At 42.0% G+C, this 12830-nt stretch overlaps 2 protein-coding genes across 5 annotated transcripts in view; one reads left to right on the top strand and one right to left on the bottom strand.

Annotated features, from left to right (window-relative positions):
- Positions 1-12830, bottom strand: part of LOC148534645 (glycoprotein-N-acetylgalactosamine 3-beta-galactosyltransferase 1-like) — a 65518-nt gene that overhangs the window by 24132 nt on the left and 28556 nt on the right. For 3 of the 4 annotated variants that reach the window (XM_088465923.1, XM_088465920.1, XM_088465922.1), the window contains exon 2: positions 2956-3133. In XM_088465923.1, the coding sequence (XP_088322049.1) occupies positions 2956-3124 (169 nt within the window). In that variant the 5' untranslated portion in view covers positions 3125-3133. Of the gene's footprint in view, positions 1-2955; positions 3134-11501; positions 11613-12830 lie in introns of those variants that run through there. The other variant, XM_088465921.1, reaches the window with a different exon arrangement.
- Positions 11837-12830, top strand: part of LOC148534644 (glycoprotein-N-acetylgalactosamine 3-beta-galactosyltransferase 1-like) — a 200459-nt gene continuing 199465 nt past the window's right edge. Inside the window, exon 1 of the mRNA XM_088465924.1 lies at positions 11837-12073. The gene's annotated coding sequence lies outside the window, so the exon portion shown is untranslated. The remainder of the gene's footprint in view (positions 12074-12830) is intronic.

Raw genomic sequence — 12830 nt, 5'->3', positions numbered from 1 at the left:
ATATATTTGTATTATTAGTTATTAACATATGTAATGATTTATTATGATTTATATGTATAATCTGTTGTTATGACTCATTGAACATCTTTTATAGCTATATGTATGACCTTGAATAAGGTATTATTATTCATTAACGTCCAACACCTCCATCGATTATAATTAATGTACTGTATAAAAATCTTAATAGAATGTGGATCCACATATATTGACATTGTTACTATCCCCCAACGGGATCTGTGAACATCAATCCTCATTCCAAACAGAAGTCAGCCATCTCCAAAAGAGGGTATAACTCTCTTTCCGGGGCTATATACTTACCCCACTCTCTTACTAAGTAAAAACAGAAATAACAAATCAGGAGTAACTTACTTATACCCTTGATTAAATGTTTGCAATACCATTTATTATCTTTTTTTGCATCCGATCCTCTGATCAAATCCCAAATGAGTGGAATTATGATATTTATTGCTATATGCTGGCCTACGCGATCTATGTTTACATCATGTGACCTGATGCTACGATACAATCCAGCTTGATGATTACTAAGACCACGTGATGTCCACCAACATATCTAATTGAAGTTGACATCATCTTTACTCCCTGTATGTTCTACATTATCTGCTACTAAGTCTGAGACACTGTGATGTCTCTGATCCTATTGGTCCCTATTTGATCACATTGTCCGCAGTTACAACATGTCACCCACTAGTACAGCCCGACCCGCTATTACAGCTAAATACAGTGATATCATTGATCCTATTGATCTTCACCTGATCACGTGGTACAGCTCAATTGGGTATGCTTCTATACGATCAAATTCTCCTTTCTGTTCACATTAATAATATTACTTGAACAATAAGAATGTTTACAGTATATGTCTAGTAAATGTATTTATGAAATTATTTACATGTATTTCTATACGGCTTGGTTGATTATGTTCTGAGTAAGCTACAGCTGCTAATCATTTCAGTTTACATAAGGGTATAAAAAAAAACCTCCACGGACTCTGGGGATATGCTACTGAGGAAGCTGTGGGCTATTCCACAGGGAAACGCGTCTAGCTCCCCAAGGACACTGTTTACTGCCTTTATTTGGACCTCATTTGATGACCTCCTGGGCCAGCGCCATCCACCTTCCAGTTCTCTCTGTTCAGCTTTTTCACACACCATTGCAGCATTATTCCTGCATGCCATCGGGACGTGATCTTCACAAGAAGCAAGTCTGGTAAATAATTACTAGCTGGATATTAAACCGGATCACATCATTGAGGCCAATAACTGTCTACCACTAAAGTTATTATGTATGTTTTTAAAGAGACTTTTTAACAGACTCTCACCTTACCAATTATCATTTACTGATGGTTTTTATGTATCATCACTGGGACTTATCAATTATTACCCCACCAATGTATGTTTGTTTTTTAATGTTTATGAAATGCAGCAATAAATAGCTTTTTTTAAAATTTCTTAACCAAGCAGTATAAGAGTCATAGGTTTCATTCTATGTTTTAAACTGTTAGGCATTATCAATTGTCTGTATACTGTATTTATTTTTATTACATGTATTTATCACTAAGTTACTTTAGAACAATATGTTATTTACTTCTCATATGGTGTAATAATTTTTTCAGACATATTAGCGCTGTTCATTTTCTAGTTCTACAATTAAAACTATATGAGTTTAAATTATTATATTTGAGAATTACAATCATCACTATATATGAATACAGACGTGGGATAATTTGCTTGCAACGCTAAATTCTGTTATTTTATTTATATGATTATTAATATTAATAATAACTCATTTGCAATGGTATTATGTATAACACACATACACACACATAACTACTTGTTAGTATGATTAGTGCCTTGATGTTGTAGAGAATAAAAAAAACTCCTCCCCTCATTAACCATATAAGTGTTTATAGATTATATATATATATATATATATATATATAATCAGGCTTAATCCACGGCACTCAACCATCTGGGGTGCCCTTGGTATGTGACCACACCAGCTACATAAAAAATATCATACAAACTCGGAACTCACTTGCTTTTCAAACAGCATCTCCTTTCAGTACAGGGAATGTTGGTTCCAAAATATTGCAATCATTTGTTAAGCTGACCACCACTTCACGGTCATTCCCATCTGGCCAGTCTCTACACTGATTCCCAGATAAATGATTTTGATCTGCCACCTTTGGCTCAAGCTTGCATACATTTTAAACATGAATATGGGTCCTGGCTTAAAGAGACAGGACCACACCCAGGGATATCATTTAATAAGCACCTGGAGATAGACAAAAAAATTTGAGTGCTGTGGATTAAGCCTGTCATTTATTTAAATTTTGTGGTCACACTTGCTAGGGCATCCTGTTTTTCAAATGTAAGACAATCTTTTTTTTGTCTATCTCCAGGTGCTTATTAACTGATATCCCTGGGTGTGGTCATGTCTCTTTAAGCCAGGACCCATATTCATGTTTAAAATGTATGCAAGCTTCAGCCAAAGGTACGGAGGAGAGGTTGGAGAAACGCAGGTGTGCCTGTCTGTTTGAACACCGTTTCCTGTGCGTGCATACATTAGCCACTGCGACAGCATATGCAGCTTGAATACTCACTGTACTCATGAGAGTTGCAATTTCTGAGACAGGTCAGATCTGCTGTAATTCTGTGTGAGGGGGAGATGTTACTCGATGTTACTGATGTATATGCAGGACTGCAATGTATTACGGATGTGAGAAAGCTGTAGTGGGCATCTATGCTGGCTGAACAGTTGCAAACATTAGCATATTTACGCAGCAGCACTGCGTGCATAATTGCAGCTGCGATCCAAAATGGATCCATAATGGATCAGTCCCTGTGTCTTTATATACATGATCAGATAAATCCTTATGAGAAGCCAATGCCACAAATAAATTTAGAACTGAAAATGACAATCTCATACATACTATACCTTGTCTAGGAACACGAGCTGTAGTCAATTTTAAGGGAGTTGTAGGGTGCAGTTGCAGAGGTTGGTATAAGTGCAATTCATCATCAACCAAGTAGAGTGTCAGGAAGAAACCCACAATGAAGCCAAAACTGTATTGTAACCATGATATATGGCCCCCAACACATGTCATCGTTCAGTTCTGTAAGACAAATACAAAATAATATATGTAAACAGATCATTTCAGAAGTTCATTATGTTTAGACAGCAAGAATTGTAGGTCAAGTGATCAATGTAACAGGAAAGGGTAATATCATACAACCACTTCTCATACCTGGATCACATTTGTGCTGGACATTGATTCTATTTTTCTTTTAGGGAAGGTCTGTGTGTGTGTGCGCAGTGCCGCAACTAGGGGGGGCTAGAAGGGTACGTGCCCTGGGCGAAGAATATGAGGGCTCACGTACCGCTGAGGGGGACCGTGTGGAAGCAGGTGTGGATTTGAAGCTGCACACCCGCACCTGCAGCCAACCGCATGCAGCACGGAGAGACACAGCACCCTCTGCCGTCATTCATGTGGCCGCTTGTGGCGCCAGTCACAAGACATTTGGAGCTCGCGGACTGGCAGCCAATAAGCAGTGGCTGCTGGTTTGCGAGCTCCAATTGGCTCGCGACCGGTTCCACATTAGAATGACAGCAGCAGGTGCGGTGTCTCTCTCAAGGAAAGTCTGCAGGTGGCAGGCTGCTGGGTGGGCATGTGACTTCAAATCCACATCCGCTGGGACTGCTGTGGGAGGAGGGGAACCAGGTGAGTGGGGGTGGGGGGCAATAATGGTGTAAGGGGCATTACTGTGTGTGGCAGAATGTATTAGGCTCATTGCTGTGTGGCATAATATATAAGGGCCATTACTGTGTGTTGGATAATGTATAAGGGGCATTACTGTGTGGCATAATGTATAAGGGGCAATTCTATGTGTGGCATTATGTATAAGGGGCATTGCTGTGTGTGACATATTGGGTAAGGGGAATTACTGTATGTGGCATAATGGGGGGTCAGACCCTGGTGTGTGTGTGTGATACTTGCCCCTAAACTGAGGGCTTAGCCAGGAGTTAGGTTTATTGTGTTTGCCCAGCCATACTCACAGTTACATGCACTAAATATCCAGGATGGAGCGGAGCATACAGAGGACCAGTCAGTCATGTGAGTGGGTAGTGGTGTAGCTATGTGGCGGTATATGCAGGATATAATAAAATATGTGGAACATGTCTGTGTCTTGCTGTGATGCTCTTACACAGTAAGAAGATGGCACAGTGAATTCGCAGAAGACCAAGTGGCGCCCATTGTGGTAAAGGAAAATGTTTCAGTTGAGGAGCATTCATGGAGACAGTGCAGTAGAACACTCCATATTTCAACACCCACCCTCAATGCAAGCTTTCTCCATGTTACACAAACATTTTAACTTATAGCTTTGTTGAAGCAACCTGGAGAATAAATTTGAGGGGTAAACAAGCAAGAGCATGTCAACATTTCAGGTAAAATCTAGTCAACATTTCTTCAGAAACATGACCAATGACTTTAACGGAATACCCTTGGTAAACACGTTAGCAGGATTCTTCTCACTAGTTACAGTATGTGAACCACAGCAACAGATCCTTTTCCCACCAGCTCACAAATAAAGTGGTCTGATCTCAATGTGTTTGTATCTCTTTTGATGCTTAGTGCTGTACGATAGATCAGTTGCATCTCTATTGTCACACTCAAGGATGATTGTGTCCTTGTTTATAAGACTCATTCTCTCAAAGGGGCTTTAATGTGTAGAGTTTCCTTGCCTATTTTGGATTTCATTTCTTGACTTTGCCTTTTGGATATTTTAGAATTCACAGATGTGATATTTGCAAACTCCTCATAATATTTTTTGGGTGGTTGTGCTGCTGGCAAATATAATAAGACATGCAAATCCACATGCAAATCCAATTCCAGCTTTGTTTTAAGTGGCGCTGTCTCTCGGAATATAACAACTCTTGACTTGATACGCTTTTTAGTCTTTGGATTCCACAGTCTGTATCTTTTACTCACTTGGCAATATCCAAGCATGATACTTTACATGGATTTGAGATCCAGCCCATGTCTTATTTCTTTGGGAATGTGTACAAAGACTCTGAGATTATTGATATGTGGCATTCTTCTAGACCATGCCTCTATTGGTGTCTTGCCTTTTAGGGCAGCTGTGGGAGCATGATTCTACATATAGACTGCCATAGACACTGCTTCTGCCCAAGACCACTTATTTAGGCTGGCATATTTAAACATAGATTGGGCTTTCTCCGCTATTGGATGATTTACACGCTCACACCATATTGGGTTGGGGTGTTGATGTTCAATGCCATGCTTCTTTATAAAGGTTCCCACATCTTTGGTTAGATATTTTCTTCCATTGCCAGACCTCGAGACCTTTAATTTGTAAAAAGTTTGAGTTTCCACTAATTTCTTGCAGTCTGTAATCTTGTTCATCGCTTCATTCTTTCCTTTGATTAAATAAATGTGTGTCATTCTCATGAAATCATTGAGGAATGTTATGATGTATGAATTTTGCTTCCATTGTACCACACACATCTGTATGCTCCAATTTCAGAGGTGCTTCAGCTCTGCTTGCTGATTTCAGGAAAGATCAAATGATTTGCTTGCCTGCTATCAGGGCCGGTGCTAGGCTTCTCTGCATTCTGCGCTGCCCTGTGCTGTATCACAGCGTCCTTTCTCTCCCCCTGAATGTATCCCCGATAATGCCGGTAGGAGGATGGGGGTGGGATTTTATAGCATCAGCCGATAGTGACAGAGTTCAGGAAGAGAGCAGGGCAGCACCCTTTAGGTTATGCTGCTCCAGGCAACAGCCCTGCTAGCATGTGCCTAGAACCACCACTGCCTGATATACAGCTTTCACACATTGGCTTTTCTGTATCAGTCAAGGATATTTATGTAACCATCCCACCAATCTATGTACACTGTCATATCCAAGGTGACCTAACCTTCTGTGTCAGTGTTCCATAGACTGAGCCAAAAGTCATCATCGCAAAACACTCTTCTGTGTCAAGAACATATAGTTGTTGGCAATGGGATGTAGTCAATATACCGACGGCCGGGAAGCCGTCTGACTAAATCCTGGCATCGAAATCCCAACAGACAGCTTCCCGAATGAAGGAGTAACACATTCCCTTCCATAACCTCTGTAGTAAAACATTCCCCTCCCTCACCTCTGTAACACATTACTGATGCTCACCCCTGTAGTAACACATTCTCCTCCCTCACTCATGTTGTAATATGTTCCCTTCCCTCACCCCATAGTAACACATTTGACATTTCCCTCCCTCACCTGTGTAGTAACACATTCCCCTCCCTCATCTGTGTAGTAACACATTCCCCTCCCAAACCTGTGTGGTAACACATTCCCTTTCCTCACTATTGAAATAGGGGAGCCACACCAACTGACAGTGATGTTTGGCAGCACTTGGGTATACAGTTGGTGTTTGAATAGTGAACTGCAGCCTCGATGAGTCAGTTAGTTAGGACACTGCACAGGGGGAGGAAACATTTTAGTCCTTTCAACCCCTTAGGAGTCGAATTTTGAAAAATCCCTGCTTAGTGGATACCTTTATCAAGGATGGCATATGCTCCCCGATTTTCATATTTTTAGGTCCAGGGGTTTGGGCTTTGGTCGAAGAATATATAAACTTTGTTGAAAAGAGACCAGCACATCACCAATTTGTTGCAAATAATAGCTGTGTATTTCACTTTAATAAAGTGCTCATCGAATTTAGCAGCAAATAAAATGCATTATTGATGTAAACAGGCATGATACTTATCAATGTCCAATGTATCCATATGAAACAGAGTTATGGCTCAATGGGCGTTTTGGTGATCACAACCACCTTTCTCTAGGACCCAAATCTTACTGCACATAAGCTCCTAAATGAGGAAAAGATGGTGTCCACTAGAATAATCAGCAAAAATCTTACCTTAAACCTTACCTCACACCTAGGTGCACAAACCAGAGTGTACTTTCTAAATGGCAGGTAGCAAACATCCTCACTGTAGTTTCTTACTGCTATGACTCCGAGCTGGCTGGGTGTGCATCCCCTGTGCATGAGATATGTTCAGTATCCTAGCACAGGGGATGCTGGTGCTTAGAATACCAGCGCGGGAATACTGACATCTGTCAGAATACCGGCACCTCGACGGTAAGTCGTGGGGTTGAGGGGCAGGTTAGGGGTTAGGCACTATGGATAGGGTTACTGTTAGGCACTAGGGGGGAGGGTTAGGTTTAGAGTGCGGAGAGAGGGAGGTTAGGTTTAGGCACTGCGGGGAGGTTAGGTTCAGGCACTGGGGAGGGAGGGTTAGGATTAGGAATGGGGGAAGGTTAGGATACCTAACCCTGTCGGGATGCTGGTGTCGGGTTTTTGTCCACCAGGATCCTGAGCACCAGCATCTCATACTCATCCCACATACACACCTACCAGCAGAGCACTATCCCACAGTACAACCAACCATGACATCACTTCTGCTCCAGCACTACAGGATTCACCCAACCGTAATGTCAGAACGTGCTGGAGAGTCAGAGGAGATCTGTTCTGCATATGTGTAGAATTTCCTCTTCAAAAACACAGTGGGGCGGTACGGTTGCACATTGTCAGCTGAAGCACAGTTGGCTGCATTAGCATCCCAGACGACCACGTCAGTTAAGTGGATAACATACATGACCATGGATAATAAAAAAGCAGCCCCTTAAAAATATTTAACTACTTAACAATGGACCACATATGACCAATGGATTAAACTTAGCCAATATGGACTGCATTTGACCAGTAGAATAAACTTAACCAATATATCCGTTCTTCAAAGGATGGAAAATAATTTTTTTATGATGGAAATATGTTGAAAACGTTTTTAAACATTCAAGACCAAGATCCAGAATAAAGCAGCCCCTTAAGATAATTTTAACCTACTAACAGTGGACTGCATTTGGTCAGTGAATTAAACTTAGCCAATATAGCTGTTCTTCAAATGATGGAGAAAAAAGTCTCAATGGCAGTGTTTTATTACAAAAATGCATGAAAGTTCAATTCTTCATTAAGGCCACACGGACTCAAAGTATTGAAGTTCTAATGAACACATATTGTCTCTGTAATAATTTTTTTGTTGATCCACACCTCTTCTCATCGGTTTGATCTGATCGATAGGCACAAAGCGAAAGTCCTTCATTCTCGCAAAAATGCCTCACAACGGGTGGTGTGCTCTGGTCAATGTTGTTACCAGCTCCTTTTTTCTGGAGGAATGATGCATCGCTATCCATTCCTTAAGATCCTTTTTGTCTTGCCTATATACAACAGTTTGCAAGGGCAGACAATCAAGTAAACAACAAACTTACTCTCGCAGGACATGCAGTGTTTTAAACGATGTATCATGCCTGTTGGATGCACAAAGGAATCGCCCAAAAGAATATGGCGCCAATTAATACACCTGCTGCACTCGATGGAGCCGTTCTTTGATGAAAGACAGTTACCACTGTTTACGCGTGGACTAACATCTGCGTAGACAATCTGGTCCTTGAGATTTCTACTCCGCTTATATGCAAAAAGAGGATTCTCCTGGCATTCAATGCAAATTACTGGGTCAGTCTTTAAGATATGTCAGTGCCTAAGGATTGACTTTCGCATGAAATGTGATGAAATTGTTGTGGGAAATCTTAATAGATTCATACTAATGTCTCTGGATTTAGACTGTAACAATTCCTCTCTCAAGAGAATAAGGCATTTTTGCAAAGCTTCCTCAATCTCATCATTTTTATAACCACAATCAAGAAAACTGTCCCCCATTTTTTTCAGGGCTCCAGGTAAGGCAGCCTTATTTGATGTTATTCTGGCCACTCTTCAAATTTGGGAAAAGGGCAAACCCTTTTTGAGGGGATTGGGGTGGAAGCTATCTGCCTGCAATAGTGTGTTTTTATCTGTTGGCTTTTTAAAAACATTTTCTACAAATGCATTGGTAATGGTAACATCTAAAAAGTTAATTTTAGAACAGCTGCTAGTGCCAGTAATACTAATGGTGCTGGTCAATGAATTAAAGTGTGAGACAAAGTCCTGCAGACTCATCTCATCACCAATCCACAAAAAGAAAATATTGTTGATAAAACATGAATAAAATGCAATCCTTGATGGAAAATCATGCATATACAGGTTGACGTATGATGGGGCCGTATTAGACCCCATCGCTATCCCCTGTAGCTGCAGGATAAAATAGTTTTCAATGGGAAATAATTTGTATGTAAGATAATGTGTATCAACAGCAAGAAATACTCCACTGGAGGACCAACATAGTGAACATTTTCAGAAATAGCTTTTTTGATGGCCTGTCTTCCATCCTTATTATTAATGCTAGTGTACAAACTAATAATATCCAATGTAAAAATTAGACAAGAAGGTGGCAGACAACCAAAACATTTTAGTATTAACAAAAAGTTAGTAGTATCTTTCAGCACTGTTTTGGTACTCAGCACCACAGGCTGTAAAAAAAAGTCAACAAACTGAGAAGAGGTCTGACATAAAGACCCCCAGGAAGAAATAATCGGTCTCCCCGAGGTTTAGTCAGAGACTTGTGCACTTTGGGAAGGATGTATAGTAATGGGGTAATAGGGTAATCCTGCACGAGGAAGATGACAGTATTCTCATCCAACCAACCTTTGATAAAACCAAGATCAATAAAAGCAAACATTTCTCTTTTATATCTCTGATGGTATCAAATACCATTTTTTTGTAACACACAGGATCCATCAATTGTCTGTACACCTTGGCAATATAGTCATCCCTATTCATCACTACAATGCCCCCACCTTTATCGGTAGGGTGAATGATAATAATTTGTTAGCTCTCAAGCCCTTAATAGCTACTTTCTCCTCCTTGGTGGCATTAGAAAAGGATATTTTTGTTTCTTCATATAAGGGACAGTGGGCCTGATTCAGCTTGGATCGCAGTTGCTAATATGAATGCAATCGTTGGTTGTTGCATTCTGCGCAAGTGCATGCATCGCAGTGCATGTGCAGTGCAGGTGCGCTAAATAGCTATTGCGATCGGGACTGCGATTGCAGAGTCTACGCAGACCCATGGCAGAGTGATTGACAGGAAGTGCCATTTGGGGGTGGTAATGGGGGGGGTGTCAGCCAAATGCAGGTGTGCCAGTGCGTTCACATGCCATTGCAAGGGCATGCATAAATTATCCACTGCGATACCATATGCACCCTAAGTTCACATAGCGATGGTGATGGTGCTACTCGACTGTACCGATGGTTTTGCTACAGTATGTTGACAAAGTATATGGATGTGGGCAAGGGGAAGTGGGCATCCTAATGTTAGGCTGCACTTGCAAACATTTACATATTCCACAAAATTATGGGCGCTGTAGCTAAAGGTGAGAAATGGATGTGTGCATATAGAACAGCTCAACCAAAGGAGAGGTGGCTAACCTCAAAATAATGTGGAACAAAAAAACAGGACAATGGGAGCGCAATATATCAAAGAACATTAAACTACTGGTAATAAATTAAGACTCTAAACCATGTGTGGAACAAAACATTGAAAAGGCTATATATCTAATAAAAAGCATGTTTAATAAAGATAATATATTTAAATTGTATTGTGAAACATAACAATATAAAATGTGTAGATGAATCAGATGGGTTATCCACACAATAATGGGGTAGATGTATTATAGTGGCACATTAAGTGCCGCTATAACGCTTCCTGCTTCGCCTCTTTACCGAGGCGAAGCAGGAAGCACTACCGGTGAGATGTGTGAACATCTCACCGGCCGGAGAGGGGGAGCGTTAACTCCCCCCTTCGGCGCTACCCGCTACAGACCACATCGCATCAGCCTAGTGCTGATGCGATGTGTGTCAGGCCCGGCCGGCTCCACTGAGCATGCGCGAGATCTCGCAAGTATCGCGAGATCCCCGCGTGGAGCCTGGAGCCGGCAGCCGCCGCAGCAGGGACAGCGCTGTCCCTGCTGTGGGGATAGGCTAGCGCCAGGCTGTAGCTGTCGATAACGACAGCTACAGCCAGCCGAACGGTCAGACGTTATGACCGTTCGTACATAGCCCAGGCTTTCGGCGCTACTATCTTGTAAATAGCAGCGCCGATAATGACAGGGGCGCTATCAATTACCGCCCAGACCCCCGATCATACATCGGGGAGAAGCGGTACCAGCGCACATAACGTGCGCTGATACCGCTTCTGGGCTTCGTACATCTACCCCCATGTGTCACAATAGACCTCAAAGTAAAAAACTGTTGTAGATAAAATATATAGATTAAAAATTGGAAACAGATAGCAAAAAAACTTCACTACATAATGCAATGAGAAAACCTAATGAACTCCTTTGGTTGTTTGAATAACATACACGTGGTGATATGTCTGAATGTTGATTTAGGAGTTGTAACATTCAGATATAAATAGTCAGAATGAAAGTTATTAAGTATCCAAGTGGATAAACTTCCACAGTGTGGTAAGTATAGGTAGCTGATGACCTGTGAGGCAGGTAATAAATGACAGCTGAGATCAGCGTGATGATAGCCAGATGAAGTGAACGGAGGGCAGTGTCCGGATTGCCGCTCCGAAGATAGTGGCTGCCCGCTCTTCCTGAGACCAAATCCTGTATGGTATAGATGAGGCTCTGGCTGGTGAGCGCTTAGAGTCCGGGCAGTGTCACATGGGCTAGTCGGTATTAACGCGTTTCTCAGCCTTAGTGGGTCTGGCCGTTTCCTCAGAGGAAATGGCCAGACCCACTAAGGCCGAGAAACGTGTTAGTCTACCTTACTGGTAAGAAATTTCTATCACTGCATGCACTTCAGATGCAGTAAACATCCCATCGCCCAGGCGCTATTGCTACAGTGAGCTCACTTCATAGCGGGACCCACCATGGCTGCAGACCGACTAGCCCATGTGACACTGCCCGGACTCTGAGCGCTCACCAGCCAGAGCCTCATCTATACCCCACGGGACTTGGTCTCAGGAAGAGCGGGCAGCCACTATCTTCGGAGCGGCAATCCGGACACTGCCCTCCGTTCACTTCATCTGGCTATCATCACGCCGATCTCAGGTATCATTTATTACCTGCCTCCCAGGTCATCAGCTACCTATACTTACCACACTGTGGAAGTTTATCCACTTGGATATTTAATAGCTTTCATTCTATTTATATCTGAATGTTACAACTCCTAAATCAACATTCAGACATATCACCACGTGTATGTTATTCAAACAACCAAAGGAGTTCATTAGGTTTTCTCATTGCATTATGTAGTGACGTTTTTTTACTATCTGTTTCCAATTTTTAATCTATTTATTTTATCTACAACAATTGTTTACTTTGAGGTCTATTGTGACACATTATTGTGTGGATAACCCATCTGATTCATCTACACATTTTATATTGTTATGTTTCACAATACAATTTAAATATATTATCTTTATTAAACATGCTTTTTATTTGATATAATGGGGTAGATGTATGAAGCCAAGAAACGGTATCAGCGCACGTTATGTGCGCTGATACCGCTTCTCCCCGATGTATGATTGGGGTCTGGGCGGTAAATGACAGGGGCGCTATGCGCCCCTGTCATTATCGGCGCTGCTATCTACAAGATAGCAGCGCTGATAGCCTGGGCTATGTACGAACGGTCAGATCGTCTGACCGTTCGGCCGGCTGTTGATATCGACAGCTACAGTCTGGCGTTAGCCTATTCCCACAGCAGGGACAGCGCTGTCCCTACTGCGGCGGCTACCGGCTCCATGCGGGGATCTCGCGATACTTGCGAGATCCCGCGCATGCTCAGTGGAGCCGGCCGGGACAGAGA

This window comes from Taudactylus pleione, unplaced genomic scaffold (genome assembly GCF_031769625.1).
Source record: "Taudactylus pleione unplaced genomic scaffold, aTauple2 ptg000065l, whole genome shotgun sequence".
Classification (NCBI taxonomy): domain Eukaryota; kingdom Metazoa; phylum Chordata; class Amphibia; order Anura; family Myobatrachidae; genus Taudactylus; species Taudactylus pleione.
The sequence above is the reverse complement of the archived record's forward strand: the minus strand, read 5'-3'. Positions and strand labels throughout refer to the sequence as shown.